We start from the raw sequence: 27,303 nt of genomic DNA, 5'->3' as shown, positions 1-27,303 counted from the left end.
GTGAAATTTGGATTTTCTCTCAGCAATACACTTGAAGAAAATAGTAATGCTAATAACAAACATTCAAACATGCAGAACTATTTCAAAAATATGTCTCTTACAAGATACTTAAAAAAATGATTTTTTTTTTTTTTTTTTTTTTTTTAGAAAAGGCAAACAAACCATTATGTATGTCAAGAGTCTACTTTTTTTGGAAAGTGCAGTTCACATGACTAACAGCTGGGTCTCCGACGAGGGAAAAACAGTCGCATGAGTAAAACTGAAACTTTTGAATAAAAGTAAGAAGTGGGCAACCTTGAACTGCCAAGTATTTAAAAATCCCCAGGGAAATTAGAGAACTTCTACAAAGCCCTGCAGCCACAATAGCAGCCTACCTCCCTCCCTTTGCAGCTCTGCAAGAAACAAAAGAGCAGCTTGGCGAGAATATAAAGTTGTTGTGGTTTTTTTTTTTCCACATTATAGTAGTATTGTTGCATTTATTTCATCTTCACTGTTAATCATTATTTTTGCTTTTGTGCATGTTTTCTGGTATTGGCAATGCAGGAAAAAATCCTATCTTGATTCTACTCCTATCAAAGTAAGGTACCTAACCTTACTCCGAAGCCTAGTTGAGCAAACAAGAAGACCAACAGAACAATGTTTAATGGAGAAGAAACAAATTTCATACAGGAACCTTCAAATGCATTCAAACACTGAGCTTCTGGAGAGTGCTGGCACAAAAGAGAGATGAGACAGTGCCATACAGGCTCAGCTTCTGAGGTGTGTTCCACAATTTGTGTCACTTCTTAACAAGAACATAGGTAACAAACGTACAGATGTCTCTTTCTAAACAGCTTGAGTGGGAAAAGATGTACAGTGCCGTACACCTTACTGGTGTATGAGACATGCTGCTCAGTCAGAAATGTAAGAAAACATTTAAATGAGCATTCATAAAACTGCTGTATAGAACTCAGAGGGAAAAAAAACCACCGTGTCTCGGCAGAGATGAGGCAAAAAGCTGCCTTTGAAAACAACGCCGCAAGTTCTGCGGCCCTCAACTTCACCCTTCGGGATGTATTGTAGTTCAGGCTGCAGCCAAGGCCTGGCTCTGGCACCTGAACCCTCCCGGCCCGGATTCACCAGAGACGGGCCTTGGCAGAGGTCCGAAGGCGGTCATGACCGCCCCGGCCCAGGTAGTCAGCACAGTACCAGTTGTAGCGAGTGGCCAGGCCGGGCCGCGCCAGGGCGGGGAGAGGAGGGATCCGGCCCCGGTAGGGGCGGCCCCGCCGTCCGCGGCCCCAATGGGCGGGCGGGGAGCGGCGGCGGCGGCGCACGTAGCTTTGCCAAGATGGCGGCCTCTCCGGACCGAGCTGCCAGGGCGGCTGCGGGGCTGGGGGCGGCAGGCGGCCGCTGAGGGAGGCGGCCGGGGGCCGGCGGAGCTCGCCTCGCTTCCCCTGCCTGCTGAGTAGGGGGAGCTTTCCGCGCGGCCGCCGGGCTTCACCATGCTGCGGGGCTAGAGTCGCGGAGACGCCGCAGCGGGGTAATAATGTTAGCAGAGGTAAGAGCCCTGCTGAGGCCGGCGGGGTGTGGAAGGCTGGGAGCGGCGCTCCCCCCGGCCGAGCGAGAGGACTTGCGCCGGGGCCCCGCGGGAGGAGGGTCTGCCCTCAGCCGGGGCCTTCGAGTCTCGGTAGCAGGCAGCCCGCCCCACAGCCTAGCACAGGGCAGCGCCGGGCCCCTCTTATCACCCTGCTCCTCCTCAGCCTGTGCCCTTCCTCCGCCCGGAGCCGGCAGGGTAGGGCGGGAGGGGAGCGCTCCCGCGGCGCTCCCGGCTCTCCGTGCCCCCTCCCCGTGGCGGCAGCGAGAGACCGGGCCGGGGCGGGCCCTCCCGGTACGAGGCCGCGGGGCCGCTCCTCCGCGGTGGGCGGCGGTTCTGCGAGATACCTGGGCAGGAAGCCTGCCTAGGCCTCGCAATGGAGGGTGTACCCGGCTGCCGGCTCCTGCTTCAGTTGCCGGCCAGGAGAGCATGGGGCAAAGCGCTGTGAAGCCCTTCTGACCTCCCCTTCATCGGTGGCTTTGCGTAGTGTTTTCTTTCCTCTTAAAGGGTTTAAGCCAAGCAGTTTTGCCTCTGCTGGGTGTAGGCATTGGTAGAAGTGAGCTGCCTTTCCTTGAAGAGTATCAGTCCTAAAGCAGCGGGACAGACCCAAGGGTATGAGTCAAATGTGTGTCTGAGGGTCCGTGTGGACTGAGAGAGGCTGACTGTGTCAGAAGGTGGTCTGGGGGGGAAGCTTGTGTGGAGTGTCAGCTGCGGTAGATGGGACTTTCCCCTGTACTTAGTTTTGTCTACACAGACTGATTGATTTTCTATTTTTAATCCGTCAGCAAGGTGCCTGGCATACAGACACTTCTCAAACATAGTGATTACGTTACCTGCATTATGTGTTTTGCAGTTTATCATTTTATCCAGCGGTGAAGGTTATTTGTCCAAAGTTGAATTCTCTTAAGCCCTAAGAGTCTTAAAGGATGAAGACTTGCATTCTGACACCTGAGACATCAGCTTTGCTTTCCTCAGTGATAACTAGAAAGGTATACTGACGCCTTTAATTTGCATCAAAGTTTCAGAGCAGTAGACAAGTTATTCTGCAGTGTGCTGAGCTCTGAGATTCCCCCAGGAGGATAAAATTTGCCAACTGAGTTAAACATGTAAAAATACAGGACTTATTTTTGCATGCAGGATGTTTGTTGAGTGGTCAGCGTTAACGGTCTACTTGAAGTGTTGATAGGAGTCATGTGTTAGCAGTGCTAATTTAGATTATTTTAAGGGTAGCATAGAACTTTCTGGGTCATTGCCTCATTTGACTGTTCGTTCTGTTTGGTGGTGGCTGTGTGTGCCTATTCCAAGATACTTTATTGTCTTGGTAATTCTTGTCAAATGTCACTGGTATAGCAGTGTGGATGATATTTCATCCATTGGCTTTTGAAGATAAAACCTTGAGCTTATGTGTATAATAACCGATGGTAAATAGCCTTGGTTTCTATCTGGAGGACTGGATTCTGGTGTCTTTCTAGCTTCCATATATAAACTATTTGTAAATGTGATGCTTTGGGATGAAGCATTCCAGACTTGGTATCTGCCGAGAAGACAATCTTTTAAAATTATAGGGTGTCCAGCAAAGTTGCAGGCAGGCTTTGGTTGGCCAGAACAGCAGTTGTGAGGAGGAGTTCTTTAAACAACCAGACAGCTGTGTAATGGCAACACTGATGCTGGCAATTCAAAAACGAACAAGAGAAACCTTCTGACATATGAACTGGAAGGAGTCCTTCTCTGTGTGCTTTTTTTGGCTGTTCCAATTGTGACTTGGAAGCAAAATAATCTTGTGAAAACTGTGTACATGCCTGCAAACTGTTTCGCACTTTGCAGGAAGGTGCAGATTGCTTCAAGCCTACTGATGCATATACAGTATTCTATGAGCTCTTAAATCTCTCTTTCTTTTTTATTCACTTTTTCAGTGAAAAATTAGGTGGAGTATATGGTAAGCTGACAGGTAGGACAGTTGTGAGAACTGTGTGTGACTTGAGTCTGGCTAAATTTGCCTGGATTTCTGAATGCAATACCTCCTAAAATACAAAGACTGTGCAGCTAACTTTAGGGAGGAGGAGCAGTGAACAGCCAGTAAGTCTTTTTTATTTTTATTTTTTCTCTCTCAAAGTGTCTAGTTATTTAAAAGCAATGCACGGTGAAATGAGATCAGAAAACCTCATTTGTTGGATATTTTTGGACTTGTATACTTTGCTGCTGCCTAAAATGACCGGTATCATTTCTTTTTTTGAGTCACTAGAAACTTGGAAAAAAATCCTGCAATAACTGCTAGTTTTATAAATTAAATATTTAGGAAAAATATTAACTCTGCATTGTTGAGCCTGAAGAAGAGGCAGAATCTGGTTCTACATGTGCTATTATCACACAGTAAAAATGTAATGTAGTTTCTCAGAATCAGTTTCCTACATCCTTGGACTGTTTCCATATATGCAGACTCCAGCAGATTCAGTCCAGTTCTGATACAGTTGGGATGTAAACAGTAATTTCAGGGGAAAATCCCAGTTCCTGTCCAGAAAAAGTACTGGGTTTTGTTTTTTATTTTTGTTTTTATTTTTTTTTCCCCCTTAAGGCACATCCTATTTTAGTTGCATCAGAAATCACACTGTTGGGTGCTAGACAAATATATTTATTTACCTACCTGTAGACCACTCCCTAGTTTTTCATCTTGGCTGCTGGAACTCACTTCTGCGTTCGTGTTGAATATGTTCTTTCAGTAGCATTTAGAGTGCTTCTGCAGTGGCTGCTTCTCCAATCGACTGGATTGTTGACCCTTGTGACTTTTCACTTGTTTCCTTTTGCTTGTTCATCAGATGTCTTCTTCGCTTTTTAAGACTTGGTGTACCTTGTTCTGACATGACTTACAGTTTCAGCACTTGGTGCTGGTTTTCTTCTCCTATGAAGCCGTGGTGGACACAAGTTGCCCTTGTCTGCCTTTTGTGTCTTCACAGCTGTCTTCACCAATCTTGACTTTTGTGCAGTGATGACTCTACTGCCCTCACCGCAGCATGGCAGCTGATGGTTAACAGCTCTGACTCAATCTGGTTAATGTTATCTTCAATTCAAATGGGAGCAAACATTGAATTGGATTTCAGTGATACTTAGTTTACGATAAGTATTAAAAATTAAAATTGACAACTTGCAACCAAGTTTGCAGTCAGTATTGCCTCTGGAAGTATAAGCTTTAGAAAAAAAACAAGGAGTATCTTCCTTCTCCAACTTATTAAACTCACAGTTACATCCTTCTGAGTTTGTCAGCAGTTAGTTTAATTCTTAGCAAGAGAGAACTGTATTGTAGTCACCATCTAGTGACAGTTGAGAAGCTTCTGAAATTTGACAGAGTAGGAAAACTTAGTGTTTTTCTTGTCTACAACTGAAAATGATACATTCCAAATGATCTCTGAGATGGTGGTATTTCTTGTTACTGTAGCCAGTAAGAATAACTGACTAGCAACAAGTAGTACATTTCCTTCCAGTTAAAATGTATTTTATAAGTAAAAGTTGTATAGCGAACTTATTTTTGTTAAACTTTGATAGCTGCTAACCTCTGAGAGATGTTTTCAAGGAAAACCAAGCAAATTACCCTGACTTTTAACAATGAAGATTGACCCAGCATCTTGTTTTAACTTGCTTTAGAATAATAATGAATTAGCCTTCTTGAAACAGTAGCACATTGTAATGTATATGTTCCTGCGGCCCTGAAAGAGGTAGGACACAGTTTACTGTAACATTGTTGTTTTGTTGTTGTTCTTTGATAAATAGCTATGGAACACTGCTGTAATGCTTTGTGTAACTGGTCTATGATTTGCTAGTAGAGACAACTTGAAGTGCGTGGACAGTTAGCCAGGATGCAGAATTTAATTAGTTTTCTGTTCTTCTGTGAAACTTTTGTTGGGTGCCTGTGGTTTGCAATACAAGATCTATCTGGAGAGTCAGTTGCAAGCCTTTGGGAGGCAAAAAATCCTGTCTTTCTTCTTTTTATTCTGTAAATGAAATCTTCCCTGTCAGTGCTCTGCTTTGGGTCCCTAATTGTTATTATCACTGCTATTTTGATAACTCTGAATTCTGAGGAGACTCAGTTGAAATTAGTTCAGGAATGGTAAAGCTAGGAAAGCTAACATTATAAAAAGAATGAGTATTATGTGTTCCTAATATTTGTTTTTAAATGTTTTGTTAACTATTAGAAGATAATGTTTAAATTCTCAGGACTCTTCTTATTTAGTTGGCCATAAACTGCTTAGGTTGTATGCAGAGTTGTGCAGCAGTTCTAAAATATCAGTCTGTCCAATTCCCCAAAACAGTGTGGTAAAGGAAAAGTGTAAATTTTCTTAGTTCAGTAAAAATAGTAACAGCTTGTCTGGTTAGATAGCTGGAAGAGCTTAAAAGTTGGTAGTGCTCTCAGGGAATAAACTCTGGTTTAAATGTGTTTGTCCCCTTATCTCTACCCTTACAAAGATGACAAAGCATGTTCTCATTTGAACTAATGTTAGGAGAACAGCTATTATTAGAAATGAGAAACCACTCGTGTTGTATGCAAGTTATTGGTAACACTTGAGAATTAATATTTCAAAGTCCCATTAACACTTTTCTCTGTCACTTGGCTGAAAGCATCAAGGCTGAAATAATAGAAAAATCAATTGTAATTGGCACTTCCAGTTACATGAGAGAGAAACTTCAGGAAGCACAAGACATCATAATCTTGGACTTAATTGCTTGTTCTCTTTTTAAAATTATTATTCCATAAATAATCTTTGATTTCTGAATTGGAGAAACGAGCCATTATTTCATTATGTAAACATATTGGAATGCTTTGACAGGAACGCTCTAACCTTGTTTACATAAGTTCCATAGTTTCACCTTAAAACGATGACTGTGTAATTATGATTATATTTATGAGCATTTATATGCATTTACTTCTGATGTGAGTGAGTGTGGGTGGTGGGTATGTTCAGCTAGGGGCCTTCCATTATTACTGTCATTTATTTTGGATATATGTCAGTTTCTATCCTCTTGGAGTTTGGAAATATCTGTCAAGCATTTTATTCTTGTTCAAAAGCAGAAATAGCTGTAAAATCCTCGGAGAAAGGAGGTAGATTCCTAAAGACTTCGGTGTTACTTGGTTTGTTGAAGGGGGTGTGTTGCAGGGAAAATGCTTTGGAACAACTTCATCTGTGAATGTAATTAGCGGGCATACTATAAACATTTTAAATGCCTCATGAATTTTTTTGACTGATTTTGTTCAAGGGGGATTTTCTGAAAATGCGGGGACTTCCTACAACAGAATATGGAATTTGACTTCAGTGGTTATCTGAGTAATATTTTAGTTCAAAGCCATTTTATCAGTGCCACTTAAGCATTCTGTGTCTTGCAGTTCTGTGCATTTTCTCACACAGTGAGCGTGAGATTTGTTAAGACCAATTTGAACGTCATCAGGTAGTCAGGAGACCAGGTGCTAGCAGAAGAGAAACCCTCCTCTGCTTGCTGACTTCCCATTGAAGTCCCACCTTGCATCAAATAGCATGGATGGTACACATGCTGCAGCTTGACATGACTGGAAGCATTTTTGGTGTTTGGAGCTATTAAGTATCAAAAACTGATTTTGTTTCACAGATGGGAGAAATACCATGTTTATTCAAATGAGGAGTAGTGCAGCCTAGTAAAAGTTGGCAGGTACCCGTTGTTGGTCTTGTTGATGTCAAAAGTGTTTAGTTCAGTATTGCTGATAGAGCTTTGGGTCAGAAGATGAACTAAATGCATTTTCTTGCTAAGAATGTTCATGAATTTGGGATCTCTGGCTTTGTAGAGAATGAGGTGATTAAATGCAGTTGTACTCTTAATACAGTGTGATTTATCTTGATGCCTATTCCTCTGCCTTTCTTGCTTTAATCCCCTGTTTCTGGGAGGAACGGGATGATCTGGATTCTGTTTTATCTGAATCTGTTTATGTCACAGTGCTATCATTTCATAAATATTGCCATTTTAAGATCACTTATTTCTATTTTCCATATATTTTTGCAATCCTAAGAAATAACTCTACTCAGCGCTTGTGTTGGTGCCTTCTGAGGCTGTGTTTTAGGCTGTCCCTAGCAATATCAGCTTCTGGACTCAAGCAGGAAGTATGCATTGCTACATATCTTGTAGGATGTTCTACACTTCCACTCTTCCTGTTGACACTGTCAGACGGGTAAAGTAGAAAATAATCTAGAAGTTGACCGTGGATTTCTTTTTCCAGCTAGCTGATGATGAAACAGTGCTTCAGATTTGGGATACTTTCTGTCACAGCTCTTAATCAGTGCTGAAAGCTTAGAAAGAATGTGCCTGATGTTCCTGGTCATTCTATAGTTAGAATCTGACATTCTAGACCATGAGGATGAGTTAAAAATCTGGTGGCATGTGAGCCTAAAGAAGTAAGTATCCATCTTGTATAACTGTTGGAAGAATGATTGTTATAAAGTTCTGCTGATCATAAAAATGATCTTGGAACTGTTTGACTTCAGGGTGTGATGAAACCTTGCTCGCTGCTATTCTAAGAACTGCAGCTGCAGGCTGAGAAGCAACGTCTGTGGTTAGTGCTGGATCCTTTCTTCTTGGAGAGGCTGACACCTCTTTGCTTAAACTGTTCATTCCATTCTATTAAAATAACCCCTAACCTTGTTTGTTTTCAGGGTTTTGCTAAATGCTGTAGTATAACATCACATATGCTTCAGAAAAAGATGTTATGTAATGATTTTTGTGATGTCTTGAGAATATTATGATCAGTATTACTGAAATAGTTCTTCAGGCAGATACATATCTCTTATCCACCAGAAACTGCACCTGCATTTTGATGTGCAGTTTCTTCCCAAATACTATGCTGAACATTTTTTCCATTGTATGTTGGGATGCTTGCCACCGGTACATAGTTTAGTTTTTAATACTGAAATCTGTTTGAGGTAGCTAACCTCTTAACATAATTTGAAGAAATACGCTCTTTGTAGTGTTTTGTATATTCCAATTTGTATGTCTGATCAGTTAAAATGAAATTTCCTCCTCTTCTGTAAAATGTAGACTTCGAATATGGTAATATTCTATCTTGTGATTCAACACCTCAATTACAATCTTAATCTGACATGCAGATCAACCAAATACTTATCTGTTATGATTCATTTATTGCTTATCTTTGATTTTAAGATTATTGGGGAAAATAAACATTTTTGGATGTGTGTGTGAATGTGACTTTTATTGTTTTGATGAGAAGGTATCTCCCTACAATGCTAGGCTGCTGGAAGAATAAGGCTTTATTTTAAATTTTCACTTCTGTCATAGATTTCCCTTTCACAATCAAGATTCATTTTTTCTAAGCTGAATACTCAGTAGTTGTGTTAAATATAGTTTACTTTTGCTGTGAGTGTACAAGTATTGAGTAGTAGTGCCCTGCTTTGTGGTGGTATACGCTGCATTACCTTTTCTGTGTTTCATGCTTGCATTAATTTCACTTGTGTAAATAAAAATTATTTCAGAAGTTGTGTGTATTCTTTCACGCTATTTTAAAGTTTGGACTTTGGATAGCATTGCTCTTGTGTCTTCAGTTGGCTGTTGTCCTACTACAGCTTCTAAAAGAATTATTCTTGAGAGGGTTATGAGTTAGAAATAGAGACCAAAGGCAAACTTTGTTTAAATAAATGTCCCTAAGTGCTCCTTTTACTTTACTTGGTGTTTTCCTTTATTGATTTCTCCAATTAGTTTTGGTTTGCTCTGGCCTGTCTCTGTTTCTTTTAATTTTGCTTTATTTTAGGGATGCTCTCTTTTCTTTTGTTTTCTATTTGAAATTGCTTTGCTTTAATAATCTCAATATGTTAACATTGGCTTTCACTCTTTGTAATTTTTCTTCTGTCTTTTAGAGATTTACCCTTAACTATGTTTTCCAGGAATCAAAGTAATGACACTGCTGTTGTATGGAACAATGTGAGTTGATTTTTCTAACATGAAGGCTTCCACCTTGCTGTGTGGCACTTCATCTGTTTATTACTTGTCACTGACATGTGTTTCTTCCTCTTCATTTTTCTTCCTTATGTATTTATCTTCGTTTTCCTGCAGATGTCACTGAGTAGGCTATATATTTTTCTCTAGATGTGCCTCATGCCTAAAGAAATGAAAGATATTGAGTGTCATTTCCCATTAGAGCTGACTGGATTTGGTTTAGGCTGCTGCTCAAGGGACTGTCCCACTCCCCCCTGTTCAGCTGGCGTGACGCTGCTCCTTGTATGGGGTCTGGCAGCTGAGCAGCAGCCCCAAGAGGAGTGAGGCCTTCTGGAGAAGGATGAGGCGGGAACACAGATGTTCCCCTGTCAATGGCTGCATGATCCAGTGGGAGGGAAGTGCCCAGCATTTACTTCTATTGAGATTTAAACTAGAGCTAAATCCTTAAATAATTCCTGTCTTTTTGTAAATGGGGATCGTCCCTGTTCCTTCTGTGCTTCTGTACATCTAAAATAGTTACTAGCTAGATCCACTTTGCTTAATATTTTCTTGTTGTTCTTGATGTTGAGTAAGTGACAGTGGCTGAGGTTTTTAGGTGTGTTCTGTAAACTTGCACTGAGAGCTCTATACTCCAATGACTTCCTTTCATCTGCTGGAAATATTCCATGCCCTGATGCTTATTTGAGAATGAAATGTTCCAGCAAGTTCACAGAATTATCCCTCCGTACGTGTTATTTGCAGATATTGTTATTTGCTGTCCTCTTCAGTACTGCCGTATGTGCATCAGGGAGCCATCCGGGATGTAGCTGGCACAGTGACTCTGGACCCACATTGTGTGTGAGAAAGGAGAATGAGGTTGAGGCTAAAATATTCATTGGGGTGCTCAACAGGCTGTCTGCAGATACAGGCACCAAGTGGACAGAGGGTATGGAGCAAAAGAAATTGGAAGAAATCGTAGGAGGCTTCTCTCTGCTTACCCATACATTTGTTCCTGAGCTATTCATTGCAGCCTGCTAGCATAGCAAATCATAGCACATCGTTTGGATAAACCCTGTAAAACTTGAACATTTTGAATGTAGCAGGCAAAATGGTTTTGCCAATAACAGCATTCAGGAAAAAGTGAAAAGTACACAGAATATCAGGAAAGAGATGATCGGAGTGACCATGGTTTACCAACAGGATTGGTGAATCAAGTGCCACTTGGAATTAAGAAGGCAAAGCAGACAAGCCATAAGGACTGAAGGAGGGACTGGAAAAGAAGATGTTAAACATATCAGGAAGAAAGATTGGGAATATTTCAAATCAGCATTTCCATTACATTAATCCCACTGAAAAAAGTCGATAATACTCAGAGGCTCTTTTTTAGTCCCCTCTTAAACAGGGACATTTTTGCCTTACCCTAGAAATGCTTTTTTTTTTTTTTTTCCTCTTTGGCCAGGCACTGTCCATTCTGCAAAGAATTAGGCATCAATTGCTGCTTAAAGAAATTGCAGTCTTCTTTTGACGTTGAAGAATGCTGAGTGATTTGGACACACGGGTCTAATTTTTTCTCTTTATACAACTGAATTATATTCTGCTCAGAAAAACAGTTGTAAGGAACTGGAATTTTAGATGATTGCTCTGGCTTTGTAATATCTTCTGTAAAGCATCAGTTTTCACAGCTATTTTGTCTTCATCCAGTAAGTGTCCTTCATATGAAATCTGGTCTTATAAGAGATCAGATGTAATCTCAGAGACTATTGGTAAATTGTAGTGTTTGTATCCGTTTCTTTTTTGTAAATGGGCAAGAAAATTTAGGGCATTTGAAGAACTGCGGTAAGTTTAAGCTTAAGAAGGGAATAGTGGTACAACAGAATAAATCTTTAGAGGAAGGTTCTATTGCTCTGTCAGTGGATTTAAACTGCTACTTAAAAATGCACTGTATTTGTAGCTATTTGTTATTTTGTTTCTGGACGCTGAAGTTCCTCCTTCTATATCCATTTAATATTACAGCTTAAGCTAATTATCATCCTAGTGAAAAAGCATAAAAAAAGTTGGAGAACTTAGTATATTTGAGAAATAGTTTGTGTTGAATGTTCAGAAGTTTTGTCAGCTGGTTTCTCTAGCCTGTCCCTCTGAACAGCAGCCTTGCCTTCCAGTGTGTTGTGCACTCACCTCAATTTGGTATTGCATGAGAACTTGCAACCCAGGTTATAAATACAGACTTTAAGCAGCGCTGGTCCTCGTATTGAGCTCTGAGGTCCCCGCCTGGCTGCTTCTTGCCTGCCAAGTTACTGGTGCTGGACTTTGCACCACTGATGACATCTTTGTGTCCCAAAATCTAGTCAGTTTTTGCACCAAGTTTGTCATCCACTTACCAGCCTGCAGCTGATTGACTTGGTGATAAGAAGACTATGGGGGTATTCTGTTAAAGGCCTCTCCAAGAGGGAAGGTGCACAGCATGTGAGACACTCTCTTGTCCACAGCATCACTAACCTCATCATAGAAAGCAATGGGGTTGGTCAGGCACAGTCTGTCCTTGCTAAATCCATGCTGCTTTCTTGCAGCCTAGCCAGACTGAGAGGAGGCTGGCTGGCCTGTATCTTCCTTCCTGGTCCTGACTGTTCTTCTTGAAGGTGCCTGTTTGCTGCCAGTATAATTTGAGAGATCATCTGTGTTGGCTTTCAGTTGAGCTTTGGCATTTTTGACTCCAACACTTCCTGTAGTCAAGGTGCAATTTGGCATTACAGCTCTAACTCAAAGATTTTCTTCTCTGAGCCATACGTTATTGTTTATGGTTCACATCTTTCTTAATATTTTTTGTGTGTGTGTGTGGTGGTGGTGGTGGTGGTGGATCTTTTAGCCATGTGGTTTCATTTAAGCAAACAAATTCCACAAAGATGTGACACGAGTGATGGAAGTTAGAGGTAGCAGCCCTGCCCACCAGAGACAATATAGAAATTAATTCTTGGTCTCATTGTGTGTATCTATTTCTGGAGGAGTCCTTCTGGCAATTATGGTAGATAATGTGAATTATCTTCTTCTGCTTGTGTTCCTTCACATCCTTAACCTGACCTAATAAGACCATTAGAGTATCTCATTATATTTAGCCCAGTCTCAGATAAATTAGTAACATAAATTTACAGTATTTTAATATTTTAAAGTAACTTTCTCATCTAGATAAGGAGTATTGCTTATTTTGGAACATTAGATTGTATTATGTAATTTAAAATAATTTTAAAAAATAATCATACAGTACTACACTATGTCCAAAGCGGCTTCATCTCAAAATAAGTGTTGTAAATGAATGTATTTCAGTGGACTCTGACAACTATGCAGCGAATAGCACAGATGTAGAATATGACCAGATAAACAAAAAAACTCTGGTGACTAATTCTATACGCAGGGTACTAATAACTGTATTGTTCTACAGTAAACAGAAAGGACTGAATAGTGTATGTTCCTCTATGTATACAAATTCAGTACTTACATATATGAAGAGTATAAATACAATAGTTTAAACTCCGAAGTAAAATCACACTCATTTGCAGATAGATTATGAAAACATGGAAGCTACTTATAATGGTATTGCTTATAGATCCTTCTAAGCAAGTCAGCCGATGGTAGAAACATTTTTCTACTTTCAGGATAAAAGTTCCAAGGTATTATCTGCTGTTTTTCACACCTGACTTTTATACAATGCTGTTTTCAGGAGATAGGAAAAAGCAAAGGAGAAAAAGCACAATAGCTGCTGCAGCAGTGTGTAGTTCCAAAACATGATGTTATGGAATTGAGCTTATTTTATACTTCAACATGGCTGACAAATTCTGTCACTTCCTGTTTGGATGGGGCTACAAAGATCTGAATAAGCAAGTGCATATTGCTTAGCAGAAGTTACTACTAACGTGTATCGTGAGCTTTAGTTTTAAGAAGCAAGGGTACTAAGTTATGAAGAAAACTAATTAAAAAATATATATTGGGTAACTGAGTCCTCTGTAGCCCTGAGCTCTGTATGCAAGCTTTCAGCTAGCTAGAACATCAAGAGACAGCCTACTTGCTCTGACGCTATTGGAGTGAGACTGATGTAACAAACTTCTGTCAAGATATATGTTGGGAATTGTAAGTGGTAGAAATTGTACTGAAAGCAAAGTTTATGATTCTTGGAATTCATTTAGTGGGATCAGATTTCTTCAGTGAAGAGAAGGGAACTTTCAAATAGCTCCTTGCTCTGATTTTAGACAAGAAAGAAAAAAGTAAAAGTAAATGCTTCTTGACCAGTAATCAGAACTGAAATATACAGTAAGATCGTTTCTTGACATGTCACTTAATTGTTTTTAGCCATGTGGGACAGTGCTTTTCTTTACTTGATAAAGAGTCCAGGGCCTTCTCCTACTCTTCCTTCTCTGGAGTTTTGCACTAGCAACACGTGAAATAGACGTAATCTGTTTATCCAGAAGCTGAACATAGAACAGTCTAGATTATCTCATTGGCTTGAATTCAAGCTTGGGTTAGATGGATTACTTTATTTTCTTACTTTGGATCACCTAAGATGATCCTGTCAAGCAATAAGACTTCTGTTTGTCTGGTCGTCTTTGACCTTTCTTTTTGTTTTCTATCCACTTGGCTAAATTAAGTTAGGTACAAGTCAGTAAGAATTCGCACATGACTTTTTTTTTTTTAAAGGAAGTTAAAAATGAGTTGGAGAGTGTGAATTATTAGATTTAAGGAGGTAGCTGAAAGTGGGCTAGCATCTTCTGTTTCCTGTTGGTATCCAACAGGCTGAAGTGCTTCCTTTAAACATGAGCATGATTCCCAGTTCTTTTAATTAGATTGCAGTTTAGAACTGAGGCTTCAGTGCAAGCACGTGATCAGAAAATGTTTGTGTCTGTGAAGTTGGCCGCTTGTTTTTCCTAGTTAGATAAGTATCTATTCCACTTTCAAAATTTGGTTGTGAAATATGACTTTCTGTTCCTTGTTGTTAATTCTGATGTTAATAAAATACCTGTTAGCGTTGAGAACAAATGTTAAAAGAATGAAGGTTAGTTTGTTTCAAATAACTAAATTGTCATCCCGATTTCACTTTGTCATCAGGCATGCTTACAGAACAGGTATGAGAAAACCAAACAGAAGAACTGGACTTTTTAATTCAGGCTGTTTGACTCTGTTTTTTCACCTGAAAAGAAAGTTTGCCGTTGAAAATTCTTTCACTTCTGATAGAAAGATTGAGAGTTAATCAAAATACTTATTTTTCTTCATCAGCTACGTTGCATAACACACTTGTATCAAAACGTAATACATAACTTTGCTATTTTTGAGAGTTAAATTGTGCAGTAAGGCAATGGATTTTGTTGCTGATAAACTGAAATTGCAATAACATGTACGGAATAGCTTTTAAACTGTTTAATTACAGACTGTAACTAAATTTGACTGTACAGCGTACTTTAAGAAAGTGTTAGCATATATCTACATTTAAAGGTTTGCACTTTTAAAAGTTAACTTCATGAATCAAGTGAAGAGGCAGTGCAGTAATTGTGGTTTTAGGGTGTAAACCAAAAGTTATCATCTGTTCTGAAGTGTTTGGATTAGACCAGCTTGCGTGATGGAGAGGAGTGGAGGAAAGCATTCCCCAAAATTCTTCTGTCTCAATCAGTGTGAGAAACGGGAGGAAAATCTCAGCTAAATAGAGTTAGGCAGGATTGCTCTTGGATTCATCCAACTGTTAACCAGTTAAACCTTTTGACATAAATATCACGTGTTGAGCTGAGATGGAGAGGGGACAATTGGGATCATGGTTAGCAGAGAAGAGGAATTTCTGGCTGTGTAACCAGGAAGGATCAGCAAGAATTCTGCACTTAGGCAGAAAAAGCTTAGTGGGCCTAACTTCTGAAAACTTAACATGGTGTAATGTTCTGTATTTACCAGGTGATTTGTTTATATTTATATCCTCTAATATTTTAGGCTTATTTTGGGGAAAGTAAAACAGACTTACTAACCTCAGAACAATAACAGCAAAACAGACTGTATAAAAATCCTTCTCTTTAAAACTTTCCCAAGAGTTTTCTTATAAGTGCTACAGCAGAAAAAAGATTTCACTGTGATTATTTTTTTTAGAGTCTGAGAGAGGAACGGATTGTAGATTATTGCTCTATCTGTCCAATTGGGCTGAGGTGGGCAAAGGGCAAAAAGATAAGGTGGAAGGAGTTAAGAGACACTCAGTGATATGCAGAACTCTTTTCAAAACTGCCTGTGCCGTATCTTTCACTGATTGTTGCAGATTTAGCACATAGTAAGGCTGTAACTACTATGGTATTAATGGTTTATTTTGCACTTGTTAAATACGAGATGGGTACTCCAGTTGATACTGCTTTCCAGTCCTACTTGTCATGCTAGTGAGGGTGCGGTAATTTGAATCCTAAAATAATGTTTTTAATCACTTGACAAAAGTGACACTTGCCTTAATTATAGAAAGGTTTGTACGTGAACACATTCCATTTACGCTTAAAATTGAAGTCAAGTGAAAGCGCAGATGTGTAGAATTAGCAGAAAATTAAACTTGACATCTACTCTAGATGCAGCCTTTGACAATTTTTTAATGTGAGCCCCACAGATGACATTGAATACATTTACCAAAACATCATATTAAAAAAGAAAAAAAGGAAAAAATAAATGTTAAAAGTGCCCAAAGAGCAAAGACTAGTTATCAATGTCTAGCTAGGGGCATAACAGCTGCTGCCATTTAAAAATTGCTAGTGGACAAATGCAATTGGATATACACTGTAAAAGAACCATTTGTGAGGAAGTGCGATTTTCTTCAGAGTCCACATTATTATGTTGCAGAACTTCAGTGTGAAAGCAGTTACAAAGGGCGGTCAGCTGCAGTGGTACAGCATCCAAAATGCCCCTTTGGATGCTGCAGCTGTAAGACTTTAGAGTTCTCTGCTGAAGCTCAAGATGTGCAATTAGATGATTCCTGAGCCCAGCCTTTCTATCTTGTTGTTCTGCCCTGTCTCCAGACTCGGCAGCACGATTACAGTTCTTCTGGGTCTGCGGGGCCAAGTGTGAGGAGTCAGGTGTTTGGGTTCCAGCAGGAGTAGAGGACAGGGGTGCCCGGACCTGTGGGGGTAGGAGTGTAGCTGCCTGGGGTAAGGGGAGAGCTGGGTAAAGAGGAGCAGCTGTTGGAGGGGACACCTGGAGCTGCTTTTGCATGAAAGGAGAAATGCTTCTATATCTGTCAGTTGCTGTTGCAAACAAGAATTGGCAGGACCAGTTTGAATCCAAGCAGAGCGCAGCTGTACTTTCCTCAGTGACTGTTTGCAGTGAAAGCAGTATCAGGACTGAGGATTTTGCTTAAAGATGGGTTAGAGGCAAAGCTCTGACAGCTTGTCTGCTGGCTTATGTGAAGGAGAAAACTACTGAAGCTACTTCAGTAAGCCGCAGTTAGTTATTGGAGTACCTCACTGCTGTTGTGGCTGCTACATTTAATCCTTCCCATGCTCCTGCTGGCTTGCCTGCAAAATAATCTTGCTAATTCATGAGTAGTAAGCTATAATACCACATGTCTGTCTGGGCTATAAACTGCACACAGTTTCAAGGTAGTGAATCCTGTGGATTTACACAGGATCTTGTGTGGATGGTGATGAATCAGTCACAGCTCAGCTGTGTCAGCCAACAGCAATGTGCAACAGGAACCATCAGAATGTGGTGTTAATTAGAAAGCAGAAGCCAAAGAAAGGAAAAGCAGATTTTTAATGTGTTTCTTTTAGTGTCTGTGTATTGTGAAGAGGAAAAACAACCTGCAGTGGGAAACACGAAAAAGCTTAGTTAAAAAAAAAGAAGTAGGTGTCATTAAGATGTGATATCTCGTTAATTCTGTCACCAGAATCAAGCCTGTGAATGTTCACCTATCTAGTAACTGATGAGGCTTTTCAGTGTGCTGTTTCAATTTACAGACAGCCCTATACTGCATTTTATACTTTGCTAAAACAATTCCATACCATGGGAAGAAGACTACTGAATCTTCTGTGGTGCTGCCTTAGCCCTTCATGTGTATGACCTTACAAAGAAAGACTCCTGCTGTGTATTTGTAAGACTTGAGGCATGAAAAATGGGATGTACTGATGGCAAGGTAGACATATGGCATCTGAAGTGATGGTAAGCAAATGTGGGTAAAACTAATGAGGTGGAACCACTGCTCATCTGGAATGCAGAGCTTTCATCTGTGTATGTGTGTATGCATTATGTACATCTGTGCATCCTACAGGATTAAGGCCTGTATTAGTTCTTTGGTCCTAAGTACCTGGCCGTAGTTGCTTGAAATTCAGTAACCAATACTTTGGCAGTTCAGTTTGGAAGTTTGTCTTGTAGGTAGGTTAGGGTAGCTGCTACTTAAATGCTGTTATGCCATCTCTTCAGGAGACTGGCTTGTGCTTTCTGCTTCGAGTGAGAAATATTCACCCTACAATTAATTTCAGTAAGGTTAGACAAATCTTCAGTAAATTTGTTAGTCTTTAAAATGCAGCTTATTTGAAAAGAAGTTTGAAGTGGTGGGGTTTGATATATATATTTTTTCAATACCCCAGCTAGTTCCACATTACTTCCTAGTAAGTACTAATTAGTACTAGCTGCATAGTCATATTTAACGAGTAGTTGGACTTTCTTTGCTTTATTTTTGATAGGGCAAAGGAGACTTAGTTTGGTCCAGGAGTCGTACTGCTGGAAGTTTTAAGTAGCATAAAGCCCTTTAAGAAGCATGAAGTTACAGGAAGCCTTATTTACAGTCAGCCTGAATTGAAGTGCTCTGATCATTCCATCCTTTTGAGCATCTCTCTCAAAATCCTAAGATTATAAACCAAAAGTATGTACGAATTGGGCCACTATCTGCTGTACTTACTGCAGTGTGCTGAGTTGTGTGAGTTTTAAGAAATCCTATTAAAATACCAAATGAGATTTGAATCTCTGTAGCCATATGCTAAATTGCAAAACTAGAGTGTAGGACAAAAGGTTACTGTTCTATCTATTATGGAACTTTCTTTGTTAATTATGCATTCACCCATCTCTGAATATGCATCCCGCTATCTTGTTTAATTAAGTTTTGTTAAGTCATTTAGAGTCCTTATCCCGTATTTAGAACTTCAACTTTTTTTGAATTGTGCTATTAAATGTACTGATATTTTGATATAAGAAGATCATGATTAAATGTTATGTTCTGCATGCACATCTTGTTGTGTGTAGCTCTCTGTAGAGGTTTTAAAATGTATGTTTTTCTGAGGGCATGAATTTGAGGAATCGTCTTTATGTATTAGAATGTAGGTAGATACCTAGTGAGAGCTCCTGCCGCTTTCTTATTGTATATAGCTGTATTATATTACTTTTCATTGTCCTTAGGATTCTTAAAGCTTTTTTGTCATTACGTAGCTTTTTCTGAGTTCTGTGCCTAAGAGGAAGAGCTGAAATTTAAATAGTCACTTCAGAGAGGTAAGAAGCGTAGACAGGTGCCCCCCATCCCTCACATTAAAAAATAAAAAAGAGCTCTCTGCAAGTATGGTGCTAGATCTTTGCTTGTTTTCTAAATGTCAAACTGCAAGACAAGTTTATTTAAATACTTTCTTAGTGTTACTTGTTGACATTGCAGTTATCTGTGTTTCCATCAGGGTGTCATTTGATCACTGGTAGGAAAGGCGTAAATTAGACAAAAAAATAGAAAAGTTGAGAACCTTGGAGCTGGAACAGTTTTCGTGGCCTATAAATTCTTGTCAGTTTCAGTTTCACACTTTTGGGATTTGGCTGCAACACACTTTCCTTACTGAACTATAGAATAGAATGAATTAACATTATGTAATCTTGGTTGGCTGCATTGCAGCATTGTGTAGGTCCAAAACTGCGATAGCTCAGTGCAGTCAGGTTGTCACTGGGTTGCTTTCTTGATACATGTGCATGCATACACATATATATGTGTGCATGTATTTATACGTTAAGGTTCTTGCACTGCAATGTATGTAAATGTACAGTAATGGGCATCTCGCTTCAGACTGTTTTATCTGCTGAGTTATGTGACATGTCAGTCCTAAAATCCACCAAACCCACAGCTGCTCTTGCAGTTGATTTCAACTACACGAAGTACTTTCAAAACAGCATTTGTCGTCTTCCCCGTCATGGAGAAAATGTTAATCCAGGATTTCTGTCATCTTTTTCATATTACAGTTCATGATTTTAAAACAGAGTTATACTTAGATGTTATTTTCCTATTCTGTTGGTTCATTTGGGTTTGTTTTTGGAGTAGTGGAGAAGTAGTAGGAAGAAGGTTTTTTAGGAAGCAAAAGTCTACAAAATAGAAGAAAGCAATGACTTCTTTAAGGGTGATAGTTGCATATGAAGTGAGAGATGGGAAAAAATAGTTAAAAATGCTCTAATGTTGACTAAGGTGAACTGCTAGCTGACAAAAAAAAATGAGTGTTTTATTTTAAAAAGTTTCTATTTCATCAAGAAAACATCTATTTCCTGCCTAGTTAAAATGTATCAAGCTTTTAAGTAACTACAAATACTGCTTTGGTGATTTCCAAGCTGTACGTGTATTAATGACACTTTTCCTATGTATTCTTGTTTGCAGACCAGTCTTTCCATATGGGGATGGGGAAGTCTTGGTGTTGTGCTTTTTCTAATAACTTTTGGACCCTTCGCTATATTTTACTTTGCGTTTTATATCCTCTGCTTTGTGGGTGGGTAAGTATGCTACTTCCTATTTTCATATAGTTGAGGTAAAATTTTAACGTGTCTATTAGCAATTTGCTCTGAAAATCTGAATCGACTTCTGTGTAATTATGTCTGCATTTATGCAACTCCTTATGACCTAAGTTTTTTTCTTGAGATCTCAAATTTATGAAAATTAAGATTTGTATTTTTTTGTCAAATGGTGCTGATGCTATCTTTGCCAAGAGGAGAAAGGTGACTGATTTTTAATAAATAGATCTAACCACTTTTAACAGCTAGTAGAGGACAAATATTCACATAACGCCAATGTTATCTTCAGTTCATTACTTTCTACTAGCACATTTTCCTGCATAAGATGCTTCATTCATGAGGAAAGTGAGCTGGTGTCTTTCTGTATATATGGAAATGTCTTGGTACACCTTGAACAAGTACATCAATTCAACAACTGTAGATATTTAATTCTGTAGGCAGAAAGGATGCAAACAGGTAATATGGTGCTAATGGCAATACAAATTATTAAATGGTACATTATAATGTCTGCATTATAAGCTTTATTTTTAGTGTCAGGTCTAAATGCATTGGTAGGATATTCTTCCCTCCTCTCACTCATTAAGCTGTTCTATAGAATAGTAACATTCCTTGACTCTCCAAGACTTGCTCAATTTCTAGTTGAGGGTGTTTGGACTGTCATTTTTTTTTCTCTCTGAAATAGTCTTTTGACTTTCTTATTGGGTACAGTAAAGAATGTATGTCCTACCAAAAAGCATGATAGAGTTCAATCACTAAAACGAGAGTTGCTATTTCAGTTTTAATAGTGTTAAACAGAATTCTATCTGTGAGAATTCAGAGTTATAAGTTTTCTAGACTGATGAGTTAGTTAAGCTAATTTTTAAATAAATGCCTTTGTCTCATTGAATCTTGATACGTGTATGATTGGTGTATTTTGTTGACTGTACAACATCATTGTACTTTGATTTACCGTTGTATCTAATCAATGAACATTTATCATCCCAGATCTAAATTCATTTTCTGGCAATGTTAAATTCTGTTGAAGCGAAATCTGTATCCATTTCCCTATTACGTGTTTACTTACCTGGACAGATAAGAGGTCTTAGCCCTTCCAGTAGAGTGTTTAGTTTAATGTGCACATCTTCTTGGCTAGGTCCATGATTTGTCTCTTTTTTACACTGTTAATCTTATCAGATGTGTGATGCTTACTTGTACAGCCAGTATACAGCAACATGAGTAGCAAGTAGGTCAAACAAGTTTATTTCCAAAATTTTCTTGCCTACTTTTTTTTCTTGAATTAATTCTCATGAGATTATGAAAAATGCTTGGTCCTGCTTATCTTACCTCAGGTATAACATCAGTTGCATAAAGTATGAAAATAATAATTTAATTTTGATTCATTTATAAGACCTTCTTTAATAATTACGTTACTCTTACTTGGAGCAAAGTAACAAATTTGGACCTGTATTTTTATGCTAAAATTTTGAATTGTTAACCAATTTTGCGTGCAGTTTTTTAGCTTTTTGCACGTGTTTATAAATGGTGGCTTGTGTCACTGGTTTGGGTTTTCAGCTAGCTGGGAGTCTGCTTCTGTCCCATTTTGCAGTTCAAACAGAAGAAAACGTTGAATTGTGGTTGGCTGCATCCTGAGGACCAACCTGAATGTTTGTAGTGTATGCCAGTGAGTTGTGAAGAAAGATGCTATGGCTGTATCAACATAATCTGTTTTCTACTGTTGTGTGCTACTTAGCTATTTTTATATACTCTTAACTGTACATTTCTTCCTACAAGCACAGTTAGCTTGCAGTAAGCGTATTATTGTTATTTGCATGCATAAAAGTATACTGAAACTGTTTTTGTGTATGAATAAAAGCTTTAAATCAAATGTCTTTTTTAAACTTTGTTTTGTATCAGGACTGATTTCCAAAATGTTAGCTTTTGTTTGTTTTGTAATACCTCTTCCTTCAATTTGGGATTTGAAAACTGATCACATAGGGAATTTGCTTAGCTCTTTCCACCAAACGAGAAAGACATTGTTTCTTTAACCTTTACAGCCAAGACTATTACAAGGTGTTAAGCTTCACAAAATATTTTTTTTTGCCTCTGCTTCAAGTGTTGGTGCAATTCCATTAACCTTAGAGCTGAGCCTGTCTTTTACCTGTCCTCTCTTTGTACCGTGTGCGTTTCTTCCCTTACCTTACTCCCTCTCCTTCCCTCTTTGATTCTCAAGGTAGTAAAATTATGTTATTTGCAGTTCTGCCAGCAGCCTTAAGCTTCTGATGTTGTCAGAACTAAAATTTCTTAGACCCGTAATCACTGGCATTTAAAGGAATTTGCTCTGTTGTAAAAAGCATTATTATCAGTACTTAATCATATGCATGTATACGTGTCTGCCTGCCTACACTTATAATTTTAATTCCTGACCAGATTGGGAACGATTGCGAAGCTGCATTTTGACTTCCACAAAGCATTCAGCTGAGGTTGTTAATTTTTATACTTGATGGGAAAATGACAAATCTGTTGTCTTCATTTTCTGTCTTTCACCGTTTTTCTAATGCTGATCTGTCCCTGTGAAAAGCTGATCTTCCAGTATCTTTGGAAGAACTTCAAAGTGGAAACTACAGTCTCGTTCCAATAACTTTTAGAAAAGACTAAAATGGTTTTGCATTTACTGAATTTAATATTCTCTTGATTAACTGGATAAGCTTTTGCACTGGGAGCTTCTGATTTGCTAAGAGCTATACTAAATAGGCTAGGCATACTTCTCTAATGTACTTGAGATTTTTAAGTTGAAGAAGAGAATGTGTTAATTTCTACTCTGGAGGCAGAAGTTCTTCGCATTTCTAGCTTAAAAATGAAAATACTTACGTATAGGATGATGAACGTACATTTCAACTATATTGGTAGCTTATGAATATTTTTGAATGAGTTTAAAATATTTTTGACGCTTGAAATGCCTCAAAATGTTTGAGGGGAAAAAAATGATTCATAATCTAGAGCTTGTTAATTTCAAGGCTTTAGTCCTTTTGAATTAACAGAATTATGTCACCTCTTCTTTCTCCTCCAAGCTGCTGATACTTGTTTAAAGTTAAAACTATTTCTTGGCCAAAAAAAAAAGGCATTTTGAGAATACTTTTTTCTTTAAAAGCAGATAGAGATTTCTAGTAGGAAATTGATAGACTACAAATAAAGTAAACCTAAACACTTAGATGAGTTTTAAAAAAAATAACATTTTTAGCATAATTAAAAGAATACTGGGAAGTTTTTTAAGCAGGTTTTTTGTCCTTGAACTGAAATGAGATGATAATAACACTGTTGGTGTTATGATTTCCAAACTAACTAGGAGCATCTAGAGCAGAAAAGCAATTAGAACTTTGAATTTTTTTTTATTTATTGTCCTTCAGTCATATGTAGAAAGTGTTTGTGATTGGCAGATAAAGAGAGTGCTGTAGGCTATAAGGGAATCAGAGTATCGAGCAGAATATTCTTCTCTGTGAAGTGTCCCATAATAATTTTGTATAGCTTTTTTTTTTTGTCCCTAAGATATTAAGAGCATAAATAACAACCTCCCTACTTCTGAATTACTGACCACTAAACAGCTTATAAAGAATGGTTCCCAGTTTGCAGATTGAAACCTTCCAATGGTACATATCTGCTTTAGATACGTTGGTTAGAAATTCTGTTCTAATCATACAGTAACAATATTGTATATCAGGAAAAAATCTGTATTAAAAATAACATTATTTTAGGACATTTCTAGGCTGGGACAGCTATGTGAGATCATGTGGTCACAAGATCATCTGTTGGCCATTAAATTGAATAATTAAAAAGCTGTGCATCCTTAGCCATCCCAAGGCTACTCTTGAGTAGCAGTAACTTCTCAGTGTTTTTCGTGCTTATCTTTTCAAAGGCTGCTTACATTAGTTGTGCTGTAATTGGCACAGCCTTTAGGTTTTCAACTGTTTCTTATTAAAACTGGCTTTGTGTTTTTGTGCCCTGGTGTCATAAGCCATAAATTATTCTTGTTGCAGCAAAATTGAATTTCTTGTAATAGTTATTTTCCCTTGTGCATTCATGATACCACGAAGAAAAAGTAGTAAAATTAGCTGTTGTCCTGCTTAACTGTAAGTCGTGATTTAAATATTATTGTGGAGTTGTGAGGGGGAAAAGATTATGAATTTCTAATACAAAATTTTTAAAAAATAAATGGTCCAGGAGTATGCTTGTCTTTAGAGTTATATGCTGACTTAATTAAACAAAACAAAAACCCACCACCATTGTGTCTAACTTCTTTTTTCCTCTGGTCTTTTTCCCTGTCTCTCTGCTCCTGTGTGCTTTGATGAGACTACTTGATTTTTTTTTTTTTCTTTTCAGTTTAATATAAGTTCTTGTACTTTCTACACTTGTTATATCAATTTCTTCCTGGTGCTTTTGTGGCTCTTGTGAGGCTCTGGAACAGGTTGCCCGGAGAAGCTGTAGATGCCCCATCCCTGAAGTTGTTCAAGGCCAGGCTGGATGGGGTGCTGGGCAGCCTGATCTAGAAGGTGGCAAACTTTCCCATGCCAGGGTGTTGGAACTAGATGGTCTTTGAGGGCTCTTCCAACCTAAGCTGTGCTATGATTCTGTGATAAGACTGGGAAACTTCTTGTTTAGTATTGTGTCAGTTATTTTGTATAGCAAGATGAACTGAAAGAGCCTTGCCCTATGATAATCAACAAGGAAAGTCGCTGTATATTGGTATTTCATAACTTGGTGTGTGATGTTTTCTAGCGGGGAGAGAAAAAAGGCTGTTATTCTATTTTATCTTTCTTTTTCAATTTTAGGGGCTTTGTGGTTACTCTTTTATTTGGAAAAAACAACTCAGAAAAGTACCTTGAGCAGTGTGAACATTCATTTCTTCCTTGTACATCAGTTGGTATCCCTAAGGTAAGGAAACATTAATGGCCTTAACTTGTAGATCAGATTTTATAGCTTTGAAACTATGAGTTCTAGGTTAATTAATTTTAATCTAAAAATTATAAATGTATCAGTTTTCCAAGATAAATGATCCCGCTTTTATGTTTTTGGTCAACTGCAAAACTATTTATGAAAGTACAGTGCAAGATTTTTCTTTCTAGAAATACAAACGTTTTAAGCAGTAATGGGAAGTTTCTTTCAAGTGCTGTTTCTAGCTTCATTACGTTAAATGACTTATCTTTTGACTATCTTTAAGACCAAAGAAAAATAATGGAAATGCATATATGAATGTGGAAGAGCAGTGTGATCCCCTTTCCAACTTTTTTTCTGAAATGTTAACAGGCACATCATCTTGGTTAGTAGTTCTAAATTCAGGCTTCCTAATTGCATAAATATGCATCTGTTTAGAACAGGTTCTTAATAGCAAACTAAGATGTGGAATTAGTATAAATTCCTGGTTTATGAACCTACGTGTCTTGACAGCTATGTCTTGCCCTAATTGGTTTGAACTCCTCAGAATAGAGAAAAGGCATGAACCTAAAGATTGATAGTTATGTTATGATGATTAATCTCCTGAATGTTTCACCTGAGACATCCTTCAGCCATTAGATAGTCGATCATTATACTGTTTATGATGAGGAGATTTCAACTTTCTTATCAGTAGCACATTTAAAGAAGTGTGCTTTGTGATTCAGCAGTGTGTTTTCTAATTGCTGTTTTTTTGTGACTCGTTCAAAGCTCAGTTGGTGAGTTACCTTTTCACTTAAGTCCCAGATGTATCTCAGACACGAAAAACAACTCAAGTATATTCTAACCTGAGTGTAAATTCCTTGGTCTAAATGAAAAGTTTAAGGCTTTATTGCCACTATTCAAAAAGAAGTGGACAAACTAATGATTCTATTCTACTTAATGATACTTCATTATAGGGGACTAAATTCTAAATTCTTGGCGCTATATAGCTTTCAATGCTTATATTATGTTGATTATGAAGTTTTGCTTATGTCTTGTTTATGTATTTATTTTGGAGAATAGGCTTAGAAAAGGTGTTCTCTCTTTTAAACTGACTCTACATGTATGAAACTTCTTAATGCTCCTTCTTTGATTTCTGTATGTGTCTATGCTCTAGTTGCTTTATAAATGAATGTATTTTTTGTGTAATCCTTGCAGTTTTTGTACTTCTGGTGTGAGGGTGGATTGTTGATGCACATATGTCATTTTTCTCAACTGACCAACTTCATCAGTTACTTTTTAAAGGACTGTCTGTTGAGTAGTGGTGGTACAAAAGAGTAATTTCTCTACCAGCACATAATAATCAGAAAAGGATAAAGGAAGTGTATGGGGGAACCTAAACTATCACCTGCATGAGGCTGTAGACGAGTTTCATAATCAAGTATGTAACTGGAGTCTTACCCGCAAACTATCTTGTGCTGCTGTTCTCCCCTGCACTTTTACTGCTAGTTTGAGTTTTATTTCCTTCTGATGTTATTTTAGTGAACTTGCTTCTTTACAGTAAACAAGAAATAATGTAGATAAGTTTCTTGCTATTATTTACTATATAGTGAAAAGTATGGATATTAATCTATACAGTACATAAGATATAAATGTATGAAGAAAGTTACATAAAGTTGCTACTGGAAATATACAAATATCACAAATAACTATAGTCAAAAACCAGCTCTACTTAGTAGTTTTAAGTTAAATTTCCTGATCTCTTTCAAGTGCATAGAAGAAATGAAACGTGAAGCCAGACCTATTAAGATTGACAGAAGACTGACAGGTGCAAATATAATTGATGAGCCTTTGCAACAGGTAAGTTCTAACCAGTACTATTTAATTTATTTTTCTAAGTATTGAGCCCATAATGTTGAAGTAGTTGTGAGGTAGATAGAAGCTGAGACTGGTAAGTGGAAAAAAAACATGAAGGATGGATCAGGATACTGAGCAATACTTTTTGGTCTGTTTTCTGTATATTGCAGTTTTTTAACATTGCACTGGTGAATGTATGTGAATCAACAAGACAGCTTTCAGTATTTATTGTTTCACTCACAGTTTTATAATGGTAGATAAGTTAATTAGTGAACCTCTTAAGCAGATTGATATGGCATTATGAGACACGTATT

At 38.2% G+C, this 27,303-nt stretch overlaps 1 protein-coding gene across 3 annotated transcripts in view; it reads left to right on the top strand.

Annotated features, from left to right (window-relative positions):
- The window catches only part of SNX13 (sorting nexin 13), a 66,614-nt gene continuing 40,591 nt past the window's right edge, over window positions 1,281-27,303 (top strand). For 2 of the 3 annotated variants that reach the window (XR_002435137.1, XM_021386927.1), the window contains exons 1-3: window positions 20,118-20,230; window positions 25,051-25,153; window positions 26,903-26,992. Coding sequence is in view for 2 of the 3 variants with exons in the window: in XM_021386927.1 (XP_021242602.1) it covers window positions 26,915-26,992 (78 nt within the window). In the remaining variant the exon portion in view is untranslated. Of the gene's footprint in view, window positions 1,538-20,117; window positions 20,231-25,050; window positions 25,154-26,902; window positions 26,993-27,303 lie in introns of those variants that run through there. The other variant, XM_021386926.1, reaches the window with a different exon arrangement.

The sequence above is a fragment of the Numida meleagris genome, chromosome 2 (genome assembly GCF_002078875.1).
Source record: "Numida meleagris isolate 19003 breed g44 Domestic line chromosome 2, NumMel1.0, whole genome shotgun sequence".
Lineage (NCBI taxonomy): Eukaryota > Metazoa > Chordata > Aves > Galliformes > Numididae > Numida > Numida meleagris.
Note: the sequence above shows the minus strand (reverse complement) of the source record. Positions and strands in the feature narration are given on the sequence as shown.